The sequence below is a fragment of the Colossoma macropomum genome, unplaced genomic scaffold, assembly GCF_904425465.1.
Source record: "Colossoma macropomum unplaced genomic scaffold, Colossoma_macropomum, whole genome shotgun sequence".
Taxonomy (NCBI): Eukaryota; Metazoa; Chordata; class Actinopteri; order Characiformes; family Serrasalmidae; genus Colossoma; species Colossoma macropomum.
The window spans coordinates 4,345,342-4,365,091 of NW_023494805.1; the positions used below are offsets into that span (position 1 = coordinate 4,345,342).

Here is a 19,750-nt window from a genome sequence, read left to right on the forward strand (position 1 = left end):
TGATTAAATCTTTGTTCTCACTTTTCTGCAGAGCTTCCACTCATCCTGATTAATCAGACCAAGACGTGGAGACAAGCTCTGAGATACTGCAGAGAGAATCATGTGGATCTGGTCTCTGTTCACACTGAGGAAATTCAGAAATGGGTGGAAACAGCTCTTTATTATGCCTCCACTGCTAATGTGTGGATGGGTCTGCGTCACACCTGCACCCTGAATATCTGGTTCTGGATCAGAGGAGAGTTCATCTGCTACCAGAACTGGGCTCCGGGGAACGGGACAGGAGTGGAAGACTGCAGTGGAGGAGAAAGATCAGGAGCAGTGCAGTCTGGAAGTAAGAAGTGGGTCAGTCTGCCAGAGAGTCAGGAACTCAACTTCATCTGCACTGTTAAGGGTGAGACAGAGGATTATATATCTGTCAACAGCTAAATATTGATAGTGAAACAAATACTGATTGACCTTTTTGCTTCTTTTTAGAGTGATTTTAGCATGGCCTGTGCTACCCTCAATGAAGAAAGGACACTTGAGGCAGGGTCGAGGGTTGCAGCTGCCATGTCTCTTTATTTTCACACCCAACAAAAAATACACAACCATAACTTGGCATCTCTTTGTGGCTACTAGACATTTCAGTCCTTTTCTCAAACTTGAGGTTTTCAGCTCTTTAGTCTGTTGTTTCTGCTGCTCGTCCCTTTCCCTCTCTCTGCTCCCCCTCTGCTCTTTTTAAAGGTGCAACATGAGTTCCTGAGCCAAGAGGTGAAGAGAGCTTGTTGCCCCACCTGCCCTGTCACCACCCCCCCTCCACGGCTCAGCCACTGTGATGAAATATAAGGCATGGTGAAGTGGCCTTGCCGCAGGACCTGAAGTGGTGCCAAGTAGGTGGGGCCCGGGACTTGTGCGCCGTCCCCCATTCCCTCATGGATCTCATCATTCTTTTCCCAGCTGTCATCGCGGGGTTTCTTCTGCCTACCGGGTTCGGGCCCTGCCTTCCTCCTGCCTCTCTTGCAGCTGTCATCAGGGGACAGGCAAACGGCACAGTTATATAAGATTATACTGCTATAGAAATGCCCCACAAGGCTCAATACAAGGTCCAGTCTTATTCAATATGTACATCAATGATATTCCCACCTCCACCTCAGACTGCAAAGTACACCTATAGGTAGATGACACTATTTTATACTGCTGTGCTGTTTCTGTAGAGGCAGCAGTGGAAAAACTAATGTGCTCTTTTATTGCCTTACAATCAGTTCTCTATAAGAATAAACTAGTGTACAATACAGAGACCAAATTCATGCTGCTTTCCAGAACTTCTAACTTTGATTTTAACTCACTAAATATTAAACCCTGAAGTGATCCAGAATTGAAAGTCTCACTGAATCAGTATGCTAGTTAGTAAATTAAGACAGAAGCTCAGTTTCCTGTACTGAAGCAAAGTGTGTTCCCCGTGGGCACTAGAAAAAGATTGCTGAGACAGACATGCACCCGCCTAAAGCTTCAAGGCCTTATAGACACAATCTTTCACAGTGATTTGATCTTAATCACCGGAGACCCTTACTCATCGTTGCACGCTGTACCAAAAAGTACACTAAATGGCCAATAATACGTGGATAGCCCTCCTAATTTAAGTATTTAATTTAGGTATTTAAGCAACACTGATCGAACAATTTACCACATGTCAGTTTGCAAAATTCCTGCTTTGCTGAATCTGCCCCAGGTCAACTGTGGGTGGGTCAAAGCATGCTGCCACACCAACACTGGAAAAATGTTCTCTGGAGAGATGAATCATGCTTCAATATATGGCAGTCTGAAGGATGAATCTGGGTTTGGCGGATGCCGGAAGAACTCCACCTACAGTAATGCATAGTGCCAACGGTAAAGTTTGGTGGAGGAGGGATAATGGGCTGGGGCTATTTTTCAGGGCTTGGGCCCCTTAGTTCCAGTGAAGGGTGATGGTAATACTACAGCAAACAAAGAAATTTTAGACAACTACATACTTCCAACTTTGTGGCAGCAGTTTTGGGAAGACCCTCTTATATTCCAGCATGACTGTTGCTGTGCACATGGACCATTTCTATATTAATGCCCATGGTGTTGGAATAGGATGCCTAACACACTCATTTAAGTGTGATGGACAGGGGTCCCATACTTTTGGCCATATAGTGAAGGTTGGTCCTCTCTGGCAGTGCAGCAGGGAACACACTAGCTTATGTTTATCTACAGAAGGCTAACTGGCCCCATGCCATGTTAGATCACATCAATGCTGCCTGTAAACAATGGAGTTCATCAAACTCACTCTAGTGACTAGATCATTCTGTAGGTGCTGAGAGCTTTAACTGAACTTGGTAAATCAGCTTTTAGCTGCAGAGCACCAGCAAGTTGGAATTTAAAGAGATCTCTAAAGCTCCACTCACTGCTGTCACTCGACCATTTTAAACTTTTAACCTCTAACCACCTCCACTCAGCCAGCAGCTGATTTAGTTTATTTATTATTATTATTATTATTATTATTATTATTATTATTATTATTATTATTTCATTTCTGTTATCTATTTTAGTTGTTTTCTTGATTGATCGCTTATTTTACAGTCATTTATTTTACTTATTTTTATTATTTTACTACTTTATCAATACTTTTTGTTTTAGTATTGTTTTCTACTTTATAATTTTTTTACCCTACTCATTGTTGTATTTATTTATTTATTTATTTTAATACTAATCTGCTTAATAGCTTTAATTAATTGTTTTGATTTGTTCATCTTATTTACCGTAAAGTTGCCTCATTTTCAATTTCATGCAATGTTTTAAAAAATAAATTCTTGCTAATATTTTACTTTCCTTGATACATTTTTACTGTCACATATGCTTATGTATTCTTTTCAGTACTTTGTTTTTTGTATGTTGCTCGGCTACATTGTAATTGAGAGTCACCCTCAGTGTACTCAGAGTTTAAATAAAGGTTGATTGAAATGCTGGTTATCATTTAAACATTTCCTTTATCTGTATGCAGTATTCTACATTTTTCCAGTCAAAGAACATAAACTCCAAAGCAATGCATTATAGGTTTCCAGTAATGGACTGTTTAGCTGGGGTGATGTATCATTTATATTTAGATTTGTAGGATGTAGGTTACTGTTCTTTTACTGCATTTGCTCAAATAAATAAACTGTGGTGTTGAATCTTGAAACTTGTAAGTTGTTGATTGTTGTTTTTGTTGTGAATGTTTATCACATCTGATCAAGAATCAAGATTTTTTAATCAGTTTAATAATCACCGACAATCTTCAGGTTGTATAGCTCTTATAGCTCCCCTTGTAGAGCGTTGGGCGTTCAGCCTACAAAGGTTAAGAAAGTGTGAGTGTGCAACAATGCAGGCGTAGACTGGTTAGTGGGATCCATCAGCAGGCTTTATTTTGACAGGAACAACAGTACAAAACACTCCAAAAGCAGAGTCAGGGCAGAGCAGAGAGTCAGAGGCCAAAAAAGAGAAAGTCAGAGCCAAGGCAGAAAATCCAAAACAAAATCCAAATATCCAGGTCAAAAAACAGCCTAAACAAGTCTAAAAGTCAGAAAAAAAGGGCTCAGGATTGCAGTACACTAACAGTGCTTCACAAAGAGTGGCAAGAGAGCGTATGTATATGGCAGTTGATGAATGGAGATTGAGAACAGGTGTGTGAGAGAGACTGTAAATTCAGGAGATGATGACCTCTAGTGGGCAGACTTGCACATGACAGAGTTACAGCCAGGTCCATCAGGTGCCTCTTCTATAAAAGTAAAGGGCCAAATTGTTTTGTAAATGTTACGCCATTAAAAAAGACAAAGTAGCAGGCAGAATTTAACGTAGGACTGAAAAGAAACAAAACAGCTGGATAGTGCATATTTTCAGTGCTAAGTATATGAACTTAAAGATAAACAGGATAAACACAAACTATTGGGGGGGGGGTCGGTCGGGTCCTCCAAAACTAAAAAAGGTAAATATAACTCAGCTTCTATACGATTTACATTCTTATGCAGAGGAACTTACAAAAGTGCTTTTGAAAATGTCTTCTTAGCTAGTGGTAACAGGCTAGAGTCTAAAAATACCCCTGAACTACAGATACTGCTGAGCAGGTGACATATAGAGCCCACATATAAAAACAATATATTTCAAACATACTTTTCTAAAACATTTTTAGAATATCTGAAAGTCAATATATTTTTTCTTTATGGGAGGAGTCAAAAAGGATTGTTATTGAAACCCATTAGTTTAGATCCTTCTTTCTCAATGAGGAATGTAAAGCCTAAAGTATTTGTTCTCACCAATCAGACCATCTTAAAGTGATTCTAACAGGGAGTTTCCACAAATTTCTCATCCCGGTGCAAATGCGCTTTCTTTAAGCCAAGGTCCAGGTCCCTTGAGGACCCCTGGATAATCTGTGTCCTGTTTATGACTAATTTTGCTTTAATATCCAGGCAACAGCATCCACAAACTGACCACCAATGAAGGACTAGAGGATAACTAACACAAACTGCGCAGCAGCAGGCGACCTATCATTTCTGACTTTACATCTACAAGGTGGACGTGTACATGTGTCTAGATGTGGTAGATGCATCTAATAGAGTGGACAGTGAGTGGACACAGTGTTTGAAAACTCCAGCAGCACTGCTGTGTCTGATCCACTTGCACCAGTGCAACCCATGCCAACACACCACCACCACGTCAGTGTCATTGCAGGGCTGAGGGTGATCCACCACCCAAATAATACCTGCTCGGTGGTGGTCCTGTGGGGGTCCTGACCATTTAAAAACCAGGGTGTAGGGGGGCTAACACAGTATGCAGAGAAACAGATTGACTACAGTCTGTAATTGTAGAACTACAAAGTGTACCTATTTGGTAAGTGGACCTAATGAATTGGACAATGAGTGGAGTTACAAGGTGGGTATACCTATTAAATTGGCCAGTGAGTGTAGTTCTGTTGAATGGATTGACATCTGATGCGCAAGGGTGGTGAGTAACGGAAACTAGGCCACTAAACAAATTACACATGGCGGTGTTTGTTTATTGGTCAGAAATTTTGCAGGAACATCACTCTTACTGTCACATTTACCACCATGAAAATGTGAAAATATGAATAGAAAATAGAGATGCTTAACATTTATGTGTATCACAAAACAAACCAATAAATATAAACTTTACTTGATACCTGCTTCTTTATGATTGGCTTACCAATTTGAATTTAACCATGATGCTTGGCCGAAAATACACTCCGAAATCCAGGTGCTAAATTTAAACGCATATATCCTGTAGTTTTTTGTTCCTCTGCCGTTATTAAGAGCAGCTTGTGCTGCAAGAGCTATATGACAGCCTGTAAAAGAGTAAAATGTTAAAACAGGCAGATTATGTACAGTACAGCGCTGATGTGCACTGAGAAAAACAGCCTCTGGTGTAGAATTCTCTGATTTGGCATGGGCCTTAGTAAAAACACTGGCAGTGAACTCAAGCAGGGGTCACCAGACCATGGGTCAGTTGTTTAGTGCTGACCTGAATGCAGGTGAATTGTTCACACATCAAAATAGATCAAAATAAAGGAAGAGTATTATGGGTCCACACCGAACAAGGTAAGTATGAAAGTGACTTTAGTATTGCAACAGTAAGCAATTCAACTGATATTCAGTAAATTCAAACAGTGACCCAGTGCAAAAGTTAGTGTATCAGTTTGTGTATCCTACACTGTTAGAAATAAAGGTTCAGCACAGGTACATTTTTCATTTATCAAGGTACAAACAATGTAAATGTTCCCTCAAAGGTACAACAGTGGTTTTAACGTCCGATTGTGAACCTTAAATACGTTTTTCCAGGTAAAAAGTTTGTATTTGTACCTTTTTCATAACCGAATGTTTTAAAACAGAACAATAAAATAAAAAGCCTGAAGACGAGACGGGGTGTGTGGAGTCAGTACAGCTTAGAAAATATAATGTCAGTGGATTATGGTACAGTTATGTTCCCTGACTAAAAGTACTGAGATGTACCCTTAAGGGACCACCCCAGTGACAAGAGGGGTACTGCCCCAGTGACAGTTTAGTACCTTTATTTCTGAGAGTGTAGTCTCTAGGACGTATGTTTTTGTTTTGCTTGTTTCTCTCTCATTCTCTCTCTCGCTTATTAGGAACTCACCCACGGGTGCGAGTGATTTGGCTGGAGTCCCGTGATTATGCTTGCATCTGATTGGCTGGCTGCGAGTGCATGGGATATTTCTTTGACAGCTGCGCCTGGTGTCCTCAAGGCTTTCCTCCATGGTGACTTGGGGCGATTATTTTTAAGATGAGAACCGCAGCTCAGCTAGACGTTTGTTTTATGGCTAGTGTACTGTCTCTGTCCTTGTCTCGAATGTAATACCTTAGCTCTACCCATTGTCCTCTGCCCAGTTACTTCTACTCTTTAGCAGTAAGCTCATAATCCTTCCCTGGAACTTTCACTCTTATGCTCACCAGGGTGGAGGAGTGCGTGCCATTTCTTTTGAATCTAACCTTCTCACCTGTTTTTGGTCTAGTTAGGAAGTTAGGGAAGACTCTTTATTTTGGCATAGGTAAGTTAGTTCTCTAAAATACTTAGCTAGCCTGGTTATGTTTGTTGTTTCAGCGTATGCCCACTCTGAAACTGTTCTGTGTTGTGCGTACAAAAGAGCAGCAAAAGAAAAGAACTTGATCTGTTTAAACGTCCATTTGCTTTTGTACTTTTGTCTTTGTTATGACCATCACAAACCCCTACACAGGTCGTAACACTGCTGAATCTGACTCTCTATCTCTATCTCTATGGTCAGTGCTCCATGTTTAATTTGTTTATGATGCAAATGTCCTGAACTCAGTCAGAAAGAGGTGGGTTGTTGCCCCACTACTTTGAATAGTGGTGGGTCAAATACCTGCTCACCCACCATCCACCACTGAGACAGAAAATTCAGGATTAGATTAAACTAGACTGAACTAATTTCAAGTTAGCTGGCTAAACCATAAATCCTGCTTCATGACCCCTGATAAAGGAGCAGTGAAACAAGGGGATTAATTAGACACAATTTAAGACTAGAAACACCTGAGAACGGAGGAGAAACAAACTACAAGCTTGTACTGGGACTAGAGAGGAGACAAAGAAGCAAAACAGTAAAAACACATGGCAGAGACTAGACAGGGAGACAATAACAGCCTTTTATTTTATGCATGTTTCAGTCGCTTGTATGTCGGGGGATTATTGTTCATTTGCATTTGTTCTCTGAAACTTAATGTAAATGAGCATCAATAAAGGAACATAAAACAAACAGAGTTGCACCGGAGTTAGTTTCCTCTATTATCAGACAAATGTAAACTGTAGGAGACACAGAGACTAACAGAATATTTTTCCAGTCAGTAACAGGCGAGAAACACCTTTAACATGGAACATTTGCTCAAAGCGTTTGAACGTATCCTTCTTATATTCCATGAGTAATCTTTAATATGATAATCTACTAAACTAACTCTCCACGAAGAAGTGTAGTTCTTGAAGTAGGTGCTGTATGGCATATATTAATTTAGTTTTTTCTTACTGGTGATTAGAAATCTACAAGAAGACAGCACTTGTATCAGTATTAACATTGTTCCAGCAGTAGGAAAAATGATATTAATGGCAGCAAAAAGTTACCTTTTATTTTCTCTGAATTTGTGGGGTTTCAGATTAATAGTTTCACCTACTTTCAGTTATAAACTGTTGGATCTCTGCATGTGCAGCTTTATCACTTTCAACCACTGCTGTTTCATATCGTATGCCCTAACATTAAAATATCCTAATAATCCACAGACAGTTTTCAATGGGGACCATTTCACATAATGAACAGCTTCTCAGGCAGTGAAAAGGGGCAACACACGACACTGGGTAGACATCTTGATCTCTTCGTAGAAATGTGGAGCCTGTGGGTTTCATTTAAATTGAACTTTTTCTGCCTGTTTACCAAAATGTTTCCTGGTCCTAATTCTTTCTTGGGGTCAGCACATTGATGTCAGAAGTAGGATGGCTCAGGCCTGTCAGAGCAGCTCTGGAGGGACATTGTTCAGATTGTTGCAAGCAAGAAGAAGCAGAAATGGAGCCAAGAAGAAAGCAGAGAACAGCAATTGGCATCAACAGGCCACAGAAGAAGACAGTGACTACCAGGTCATATGTGTGTTGATGTGTCCAGTCAGTGAGTTTGGCCAATATTTTGTCATCAGAAATGCTTAACACTCCCTTCCATTTCCCTCAGGTCAACTTCCATTGATAGCCCTAATACTGAGACAAACAATAACATACCTGCCAAATGTAATGACCTTCTAGAAGTTTTCAGTAAGTCAGAATGCCACTAAATTGCCCCCTTACCGTCAGTGTGACAATGCAATAGATTTAGTTGAGAACCCTACTTTGCCAAAATCTAGAGTGTATCCTTTAACCCAGGAAGAGGAAAAAGCCATTGATACTTGCATACAGGACGTGTTAGCGCAAGGATTTATTAGACCATCCACCTCACCAGCAGCTTCTGGTTTCTTTTTCGTTAAGAAAAAGGATGCAGACTTTTGTCCATGTATAGATTGGCGAGGCCTCAATCAGGTTACCAAAAATTACCCATATCCGCTTCCCCTCATTCCGGTTGCTTGAGAACAACTCCAAGTTGCAAGGTATTTCACGAAATTAGATTTATGGAGCACCTATAATTTAGTATGCATTAGAGAGGGAGATGGAAAACCGCTTTCATCATTGCTAGAGGGCACTGCGAGTACTTGGTCATGCCTTTTGGTCTATCCAATGCTCCGTTAGTATTTCAGGCCTTTATTAATGACATGCTGCAAGATTGTATAGGCAAATACATAACTGCTTATATCGATGACATTCTCATTCATTCCCTTGACCTTGTTACTCATGTTAGTCATGTCTGCTCTGTCTTGAAACATCTTCTGGACAATGATCTGTATGTTAAAGAGGAGAAGTGTGAATTTTATTTGTAGTCTGTGACCTTTTTGGGTTAGATCATCAGTTTTAATGATGTTTTAATGGATGACAAGATTGTAGCAGTAGTGAATTGGCCCAAACCTATATGTCAATTAATGAAAGACAATGGTTTGTGGGATTTGCTAACTTTTATCGCCACTTTATTCGTAATTTCAGTTCCACAGCGGCGCCATTGACAGCCCTTCTGAAGGGCAATCCTCAAACGTTGTCTTAGTCTCCACAAGTAGAGAATGCATTTACCAGGCTCAAGGAGTTGTTCATGTCTGCCCCCGTTTTAAAACAGCCCAACCCATCTGAGCCATTCGTAGTCAAGGTTGACGCGTCTGAGACAGGGGTTGGAGCAGTTTGGTCCCAAAGCTCAGGTACTCCTCTAAGTTGCACCCTATTGATTTTTATTCTCACAAACTCTCCAATGAAATTATTGGATTGAGGACCAACAGCTTCTAGCATTTAAACTTCGATTAGAGGAGTGGATGCCTGGAAGGGGCTAATCACCCCTTCACCGTTCTAACCGATCATAAAAACCTGGAATACCTGCGCAATGCTAAGCGTCTAAATCCTTATTAAGCACATTGGTCGTTATTCTTTTCTAGATTTACATTTAACATATCATCCTGGGCCACGTAGCAACAAAGCAAAAGCACTTTCTATAATTCATCAAGAAATGGACGAAGGTGACCAAGAGCAAGAACTAGAGAACATTCTACCTTCACACATTCAGATTTCGTCAATTCCCTTGGCCATTGACGAGGAAATATAAACAACTTTAGGGAATACCCCCATCCCCAAACACTGTCCACTGGAGAGAATTTACATTCCTGAAGAATATAGAGACAAACTGATAATCCATTATAGATATTGGTGGGAGTCAATGAATAAACATTCAAAAATTCATATCCTCTTGCTCTGTATGCTCACAATGTAAGACCCCGAAGACGTTACCATCCGGTAAACTGATGCCATTACCCATATCAAATAGACCCTGATCACATTTAGTGTTAGACTTTGTTACTGACCTACCTAACTCACAGGGCTTCACCACCATACTCACTATTATTGATTGATTCTCCCGTAGTGTACGCTTTATTCCATTTCCCTCTTTGCCCACCACATTTCAGACAGCAGAGACTTTGGTTAATCAGGTTTTCTGTTGTTTTGGCATCCCTGAAGATATTCTTTCCGATAGCGGACCCCAGTTCATGTCACAAGTTTGGTCAGCATTCTTTGACCATTTAGGAGTATCAGTGAGCTTGACTTTTGGGCATTAGACACAGTCTAATGGACAATGCGAGCAGGTGAACCAAGATTTAGGAAAGAGACTTTATTGCCATAATAATCATAATGATTGGGTGAGATATTTAACCTGGGCAGAGATGGCACAGAACTCATTAATAAGCTCAGCTACTGGACTGACACCGTACTAATGTGTTCTGGGTTATTAGCCTCCTGTAGCTCCTAGGACAGGTGTCTCCTCTGATGTTTCATGAGATGAGTGGATGAACGAGTCTGGGAGGAGACTTAGAGAATAGAGGATGCGCTGCAATGAAACAAAAACCAAGCAAATCGATGCCAAGGAGAGAACCCCTCCTACCAACCTGGAGACTGGGTTTGGCTCTTGACCAGGGGCTTCAGGTTTGCAGAGGGGAGTAGGAAATTAAGTCCTAAGTATATTGGCCCATTTAAAATTCTTAAAAATCAATGATTTCACTTACAAACTTGATTTGTTGCTTCAATATCGTGTGTCCTGTTCTTTCCATGTCTCCCTTCTCAAATTTGTGGTTTCAGGTCTGCTGAACGAGGCGTCGTCTGACGACACCGGCTTCAGTTCTAACTTAAACTTTAATTGAACCCCTCCACCTTCTTCAGTCCACCAGCAATTGGCCATGCATTGACCAAACAAGTAAATGAGTATTTTATTACTGGATATGTTGGTTGGTTTTCACTGCTTATAAGACCAATGGCTATCGCTGATTTGAGATGATCCTCCACCTTCCCAAATATTTAAAGATCTAATTAACCACATAAAGCTGGTAAAACCCACATAGAGCTGGCAGAAGGAAAGCACATGGAAGGCCTTTCTCCCCTCCCTAAGAGCACAAACGTTACTACTGATGTTAAGAAGCTAAACAGAAAACATGATATTCTGAAGAAATACTATCCATATGATAACCAGGAGTCAGTTCTAATTATATGTACATCATATTACATCCTTTATTTGAGAAATTAACTGCATCTTATTCACTGACAGTGTAGAGTGAAAATGGGGAGAGGACAAAAACAGACTGAGAAACTTTGGGTGAGTTTCTAGGGATGAGCATATATGAGTATGGAAATCAATATTAATCACAGTCTGAGTATTTAAACCTGGATTCATCACAGCATGAGTATCTTATTCTGGATTAATCACAGCCTGAGTATATAACCCTGGATTAATCACAATGAGTATTTAAACATTAATTAATCACAGTATATATCTAAAATGTCTTTGTTTTTAAATTATTTTTTCTTTTCTTTTATTACACATAACTGTTGGAGTGTGGGGACCTCCAAAAAATTTCATGCCCAGAGGCCTCGGCAGCCCATGATCTGTCCCTGCTGAGGACCTAACGTAAAATGAGTTTGCCTTAATTAGGCGCTCAGGACCCATCATAAACTTTTTTGGTGGGTTAACTGCAAAAATGTACTCATGAACTCTTGTTGTTAGTAGTTTCTCTCTTTGTCAGTGATCCACAAAAAAGTGCTTGAAAGGTAACTGTGGAGAAACTTCAACCTGCTAAACATGTGTGAGTGAGTTACAGGTCAGGTCAATGAGGCCCTTGGCATTTAAAAATGTCTGTTTTTTGCTTTTTTAATTGCATACGATTACTATGAGAGAACAGTTTTGCCTAATTTAGTGTTTATCTTTGTGTATCTTTAATTGTGATGACCAGCATACTCCCTCAAAATGCACAGACTTCACCAACATAACGCTGCTGTTAAAAGAAAACCTCCAAATCTCCAATTTTTAATTTTTCAGTTTTTCATGAAGAATTTTTCAATGTCATGAAGAATGGACCAAAAGAAACAGCCCAAAATGACTCAGAAAAAAGTCTGGTTCCATTGACTTACATTGAAAGTAAAGTAGGTTTTTTTCCTTCTCCTTTAAAAGTTATCACTTTTGAGATATGAGGTTTTCTTCCAACAACAGCAATAATTATAAAAGAGGATTGGTTCATTACTATTATTATTATTATTATTATTATTATTATTATTATTATTATTATTATTATTGGTTTATTTATACATGTCTTTTTACTTGTGCCTATGCTTTAGTTAGCCTCTGACAGTGGTTGCTTTTGCTTGAGTGTTTATTTAAATCCACTTGTGTGACAACAGCAGCAATGGAGTCTTTGCAGTGTTTCATTAAAATATAAGCACCTCATGACTGCGTTAATAGGACACCATTCTAATCTTGGGACTAGACTATTGAAAGTCATGGGTGGAGGGGGGAATATGGCATAAGCATTTATAAAATACACTGAACAAATGAATGGAAACATTGTTTTATATATATATATATATATATATATATATATATATATATATATGGTTAAATTGTGTTATTACAAGAACTGTACATACTCTAATCAATGTTTGCTGAATGTATGAATTAGGAATCAGCTTTTCTTTCTGTGAAGAATTTGTGTAAGTGAGTTCCTGCTTATCTGTAATGGGTTTTATTCACCAGTTTAGGTGGGAATTTGCTGCTTAAATCCAGTTCAGCTAGGAGGGAAAATATAGGCTCTGTTACTGGCTCTGCAATGAAGTACCCATACTTTGTTGGTGAGCTGGACAAAAAGGGCACTGGACGTACTGGACAATTTTGTTTGTTTGTTTGTTTGTCCATGTAAGCCCATGGGTTTGCACATGTGTTTCTTTCCTTTCAAGAGTAACAAAGTAAAAAGTGTGTTTCATGTCGCCTCCCTTAGCTACTCAATGACCACACAACGACATTTTTTCTGTATTTCTCTTTATTTCCAACAAACTAAGTGGCCCAGCAGTGTGAACTGCTTTCTTGACGAAAGCTATGTGAGAGTGCTGTTTCTTGTTTAAACTCCACTTTTCCAGCGATTAATTTCAGAAAATGTGATTCCTTTTTGATGGTTGATGTGTTTTTGTTTTATTTTTTTTATGTATGAAGCTATTATGTGTCCACATTCATTTGCATTTATTTAGTAAGCCATCATGCAAATCATCCCTGAAACATTTGGAGAAGTACAAAACAAAAAAAGAGCTCTTCTGGCTTTAGCTTGCTCTTCAGTTTCACTCTCATCCAGACACTAACAGAGCAACTTTACCAGCAGCAACAGGTAAGAAACACCTTTAAGACTCTAATCTCCATTACTGAGCTTTAACTTAATGTCAAAGGGATAGAAGCTGTTTTTATTTACAGTTAAGAAAACAGGCTCCATTTTGTACATAAATATACTTTTATCTTCTGTTACATTTTTCTAAAGCAAAGTGCCTGGAAAAAGTGTCAAGGAGAAATTGCTAAACTTAGTGTTGATTTACTGAACAGGCATTAAGTCTAGTACCGGTCTACACAGAATTTTGAATAGGCTTAATCCCTGTCTGAAAAACTGATCCATACATTCATGCTTTTCTTACGCACCATCATAACTTCAAAAAAAGACAGCAGTCACTTTTAGCTCACAGGAACAGTGATATTAAAAACAGACCAAACTGACCAGCTGATACTGTATATACTGTACTGTATGTTATACATACACATTTCTCAGTTTAGTTTTTCTGAGTCTCTTTATACTCCAGATTAACAGGTTTATTCATGTTCAGCTAAAACACCGCTGCTCTCTGAATGTGCTCCATGTTGCAGTTTCTGACGTTAAGCTGCTGTGGGTCATAATTTACATCCTACTTGAAAGAATGTTTATAGTTATTGCTGAAATGACATCATCTGGGACTTCTTTTCTACCTTGACCAAAACCCAGTACAACACTGAGCGCCTCATCTTTACTTTAGATACAGTCTCTCATTCTTCTCTCAGGCTCTGAAACATTGTCACTGTAGTTCTTTCCTTGTCTTCTCTTCCTGTCTATTAGTTCTAATCTTTTTTGACTTTTAATATATGCAGGTTTAATTAGTTTCTGCATAAGCATCCAGCCTCTGAAGCTACAATACATTGGGCCTCATTCACCAACTGTTCTTAAGAAGAAGATTCTGAAATGTACCGGTTTTTTCTTATTTTTGATCTTAGGTAAGAACAGAATCTACACACACTCATGTCTGCATGTTTGTGTTTTCCTTCTGATTCTTTAAGAACCTCCACAGGCATTTTTAAACTCATTTTTCAAAGCTAAAACAGCCCATGTTTAAGTGTTTTATTTTTTGCTTTTAAAATTCTAAAATGTGTCAATCTGTTTCCTTAAATGTTAATTCCACAAATTTTTCAACATTCCTGCATAACTCAATTGTTAGGATGTAAACAAACTCATTCAGAGTGATGATGTGAAAAGCTTATATAGAGAAACTGGCCGAGTCGATTTTTTTTTTACAGTGCTTATAGAGAACCAGACACCTGAAGCAGAGAAAACCAAAGACGTACCTAAAGAATTTTTTCTCCCCATATTTACATCCTCTTTATCATTATCAGCAATACATGCTGCTGTCGGAAGAAAACCTTGTATCTCCATTTTTGTTGTTTTTTAGTTTTTGACAATTTGATAATTGCCCTTTATATTGTGTGTAAATTTCATGAAGAATGAACCAACAGAAACGGCCCAAAATGACTTGGAAAAAGTCTGGTTCTATTGACACACATTAAAAGTAAAGTAGGTTTTTTCCTTCTCCTGTAAAGTTACCATTTTGGAGATATGAGGTCTTCTTCCAACAACAGCAATATAAACCTCAGAAGACACGTGCAGGTTCACTGGTGGTTTTGGATAGTAAATAAAATGGCTATTTTTGTGTTGTACATATGCTGACCCCTGGTTCCTATCACCACCACTGTAAAGAAACCGTACACATGAACCACTTTACATCAAACCATTTTGAATTACTCCATTTCAACAATTTAATTGTATTTTTAAAAATTGCTGGAATTCCTCTTCAGCTACAGAAAATTCCACCCTGGAGCTTCTCTGTCCTTCTTGAGTTTCAGATTCTGATGCTACACGTAATTTCGCTTAAACAGCATGATCTAATGTGCTGGATTTCCATTTAGAGCTTTAGAAAATTTCATGCTGAAACCTCTCTGTTCGTTTCAAACTGATTGTGTTACTGTAAACTAAATGTACTGTCACTTAAACAGCATGATCTGATGTGCTGGTAGTAAAGACTGTTGAGGTGTTTAATGTGTGAATTGTGTCTCTCTTGTTCTCCACAGTCATGAGTTCAGCTCTGTATCTGATCCTGCTTTTCTCAGGTCAGTGTAGCTTCATGATCATCTGTAAAACTCTCTGCTGCTTCATTACTGTACTGTCATGCTGATGAGAGCTTTCATCTCTACAGCTCTGTGGACTCTCTCCTTCTGCGGGATTCGTCAGTTTCATTTGGTGAATGAAAATAAGAACTGGACCGACGCTCAGAAACACTGCAGAGAGAAATTCACTGACCTGGCCACCATTGAGAGCCAAGAGGAAATGGACACTGTAAAAGCTGTTCTCAATGGGAAAACTGGCAATTTCTGGATCGGACTGAAGTTGAACGATGAACACGACAACACTGTAAGAAATCATGTACATTTAGATTAATTCACATTCAGAAGGCGAGTGACTAATAAAACTGGGTGCAGCTTTTAAAAATGATTTATCAGTAACCGTTAGACCCAAACTCTGCAGCAATTGCAGGTGTTCACGAGTCACTACACCTGCTGCTTTTTATATCTGTTTTATGTATACATTGTGTAAGTTCCCTATTTGCTTTGGATTTATAAGCATCTTTTTCAAAAATACCTTATTTTCGCTGAAAACATTTAAAAACACATTCAGTTTCAATCTCCTGAAAACCACCTTAATGTCCTCATGTGGCTGTGATGAGTTTATCTGGTGTGGTAATGAGCACTGAGAGGTCAGCGTTTAAACAGTTTACTGGTCAGGTATTAATGTGTTTCTAGAGCTGGATCTGGTCAGATGGGAGTAACTCCTCATACAGATACTGGATCACTGGAGAGCCAAACTTCGGTCCTCGTGAAATGTGTGTGGAGTTACGGCATGACTCTGCATACAAGTGGAATGATGTAGACTGCCACAAACATACAAATGAATTTATCTGCTATGCAAGTGAGTAACATGATAAATGCAGTTAATCTGATACAGGTTCAGTTCATTCACTTTTAACCTCTTATTACCTCTCAGTAACCACTTATTACAGTAACGATCAATTATACTCATATGCAAAAGTTTGAACGCCCCCAGCCAAATGACTAATTTTCTAAGTGAATATAGCTTAACATCCTCTACAGGGAACACACTTAAATATGACATTCCCTGCAAATTTTGGTGCACAATGTATTTCCATCTATTTGAGTTTTACATATTGGAAAAAAACAAACAAACTGTAAAATGTGCCATAATTTTTAAACAGGCCAAATTTTGTTTTATTTCATCCAAATTGTAAATAAACACTAATTGTGCATTAACATGTGCAGAAGTACGTTCTCTGTAGAATCTGTTCTCTGTGAACTTCTTGTCACTCACACGATAAACAAAACGTCATTTAACCAGGGGTGCACAAACTTCTGCATATAACTGTACTGATGTGAGGCTGCAGCTACTTAACAATGTGATACAATGGCAATAAACCCCCAGATGTACAAGAAAAGCTTTGGTTAATGTGACCATAACATTTGTTTTAAAATGTACAATAATACTCTAATGAATGTACAGTGAATGTACAGTAAATGTACAGTAATAATCTAATGAATGTTTTAAAAAGTGAGTGACCATTTTTTAAAAATTAAAACTTACTTTAAATGTGAGTTTAAAGTAAAGTGAATAATAGTGAATAATAATGCTGGGGCAGCTTTGAAGAAATATATTATAGATGTGGTTCAGGTCCAAAAAACCTAATTCCAAAAAAGTTGGGACAGCAGGTCAAAATTCAGATAAAAACAGAGCGAATTGATGTATAGATTCACATCATATTAAAATCTTAAACACGTGATGAGCGTATCATTACTATCCAACATGGTAACTTTACAAGAGAAAGCAAAAATGTTCTTAACTTTTGATGCAAGTTAATGTAAAGAGGTTTTATGGAAAATGATTTTGAAACATTTCTATAGATCCATTCATGAAATTTTCCCATAATATAAAGAACAGCTGAAGTGTTCAAATAATGCAGAAAAGAAAGAAATTGGCAAACATGGAGGTACATATTTTACTTTGAACAGCAACAATATGTTTACAAAAAAAACTGATAAGGCAAAAAGGTGTTCTGTACTATTTTCAGTTTAATACAGGTCAGACAAAATTCACTGCTTTCTGTTTTCTTTAGCATTTCTCGTATTGTCCCAACTTTTTTGGAATTGGGTTTGTACAACTAACAAGGTTCATAGATACCTGTACAACAGTTAATAAAGGATACTCCCTTCTTTCATTCACATAACTAATTTCTATTAAGGTGTGACAGATGGGACCAAAGTGCAACGCCTTCTTCTGCAGTGCAGTCTTTTATACAAATAACAACACAACACATCAAAGCCCAAAGCACTGCAGTGCATGTTCCCTGTGCACTCTCTCATTCTCAGACTTGAATGCAGTTTTACTTGGGTGAAGGAATAAATTCACTAATATCAACATAGCCATCATGGTATTGATGCATGTATTTTCATGAGTTTATTACCAGATCAATATTTTGAACTTAGCTATAGACTCAGGGCCAGATCATCATGTTAGTGGCTTTAAGCATAGAAGCCTGACATTAAGCATGGAAGCAGACAGTTCACAGATCACTACCGACAAGGATTAACTTTTTTCTTTGACTTGGGTGGCTGACATTATATATTTGGACGTTTACTCTGTCGAAGTATCAGGTCTTGCCTTCAAAGATCCCCCAGGCACATCTTGTGAATATCTGGAGCTTCAAATTCAATGTACATTTACAAAATAACTCAAAGCTGAAAAAAAAATAAGTACTAAAAAACCTACCTTGCCCACGGTAATGGCAAACAGTGGAACGGTTGCTAAGCAGTGATTGGAAGAGAAAATGAAGTGGACATTTAGGAAAGAAGCAGAGGGTCAAAACTATGATCAGCTGTATCATAATGACAGGGTTGAAATTAGTTCCTTTTTCCACTGCGCTGATAGTAAAGATCCCACGGCAAGTCAAAACAGATTAGAGTTCGTAATAATTGCTCACGGGGCCCCCTTGTGGCTCACTCCCCTGATCTCGCATCCATAAACCCATGTGCCCTCTGTAGAGTACAGCGCAAACAGGCCCTCTAGATTTTGTGTTATAAGTGTTTGGACTGACTGGCCAATTGTGTTTGTAGCTGACTTGGATTTTTAATGCAAATATTTTTTAGTTCTTCGTTCTGACCCTCCTGCAGAGATTCCACTCATCCTGATTAAAGAGCAGAAGACGTGGAGAGAAGCTTTGAGATACTGCAGAGAGAATCATGTGGATCTGGTCTCTGTTCACACTGAGGAAATTCAGAAATGGGTGGAAACAGCTGTTGATTATGCCTCCACTGCTAATGTGTGGATGGGTCTGCGTCACACCTGTGCTCAGAACTTCTGGTTCTGGGTGAGTGGATCGACTATGTGCTACCAGAACTGGGCTCCGGGGAACGGGACAGGGGTGGAAGACTGCAGTGGAGGAGAAAGATCAGGAGCAGTGCAGTCTAGAAGTAAGCAGTGGGTCAGTCTGCCAGAGGATCAGAGACTCAACTTCATCTGCACTGTTGAGGGTGAGACAGAGGATTATGCATCTGTTCATAGCAAAATACTGACTAGAAACAATACTGATTGATCTTTTTTGCTTCTTTTTAGAGCTCTAGAAGACGACACAGGCTGTTCAACTGGATCCTCATAGTTCAGGATATTTGACAGCCATTTTCTCATCAACATGCATATATAGCCTTTGACACACAAATACAATAATCCAGCTTAATGAAACAAATATCCACATATTACTGAGACAACCAGTCCTTCTTAAGATTAAGAGACCCTTATTAGTCCCACAACGGGGAAATTTCACCTCCGCATTCTAACCCATCCATGCAGTGGGACACCACATACACACTAGTGAGCACACACACATTAGGGGGCAGTGAGCACACTTGCCCAGAGCGGTGGGCAGCCCTATCCATAGCGCCCAGAGAGCAGTTGGGGCTTAGGTGCCTTGCTCAAGGGTACCTCAGTCATGTACTGTCAGCTCAGGGGATCAAATTGGCAACATTCCTGTTGCAAGGCTGGTTCCCTAACCTCCAGCCCACGACTGCCCCCTTGTCAATAACAAAAGGCTTTAGAAATACTAATCAAACTCATGAGACTGTTAATGCTAGGCCTGAGTAAATGCTGATGCACACATGCAGCTTTTGGGTGTTCTAGATGTAAAAACACACAAATGTGCAGCTTGTAGATGTTCCATATTTGTTATAGTCTTTGCATAGCCCTGTTTTGGTTGCTGTCTTATAACCACACTTACAAACTCTGATTATATCTTGCTGTAATGACCTGTGTCTGGTAGTGGCAGTGAGCACCACTTTGATGTATGTTTGGCTGTTTAATTAGCCAGCAAGTCTAGGAGTGTTTATTACCTGCTGTTCACATGAAGA

At 39.0% G+C, this 19,750-nt stretch overlaps 2 protein-coding genes across 3 annotated transcripts in view; both read left to right on the plus strand.

Annotated features, from left to right (window-relative positions):
- LOC118825974 (E3 ubiquitin-protein ligase TRIM39-like) overlaps positions 1–19,750 on the plus strand; it is a 424,414-nt gene that overhangs the window by 27,461 nt on the left and 377,203 nt on the right. The window lies entirely within an intron of this gene.
- LOC118825926 (macrophage mannose receptor 1-like) lies at positions 8,005–19,094 on the plus strand. Its single transcript, XM_036596788.1, has 6 exons — positions 8,005–8,152; positions 15,356–15,394; positions 15,481–15,695; positions 16,085–16,250; positions 18,497–18,880; positions 18,963–19,094. The coding sequence occupies exons 1-6, from the start codon at positions 8,005–8,007 to the stop codon at positions 18,968–18,970; spliced, it is 960 nt and encodes a 319-aa protein (XP_036452681.1). The 3' UTR covers positions 18,971–19,094.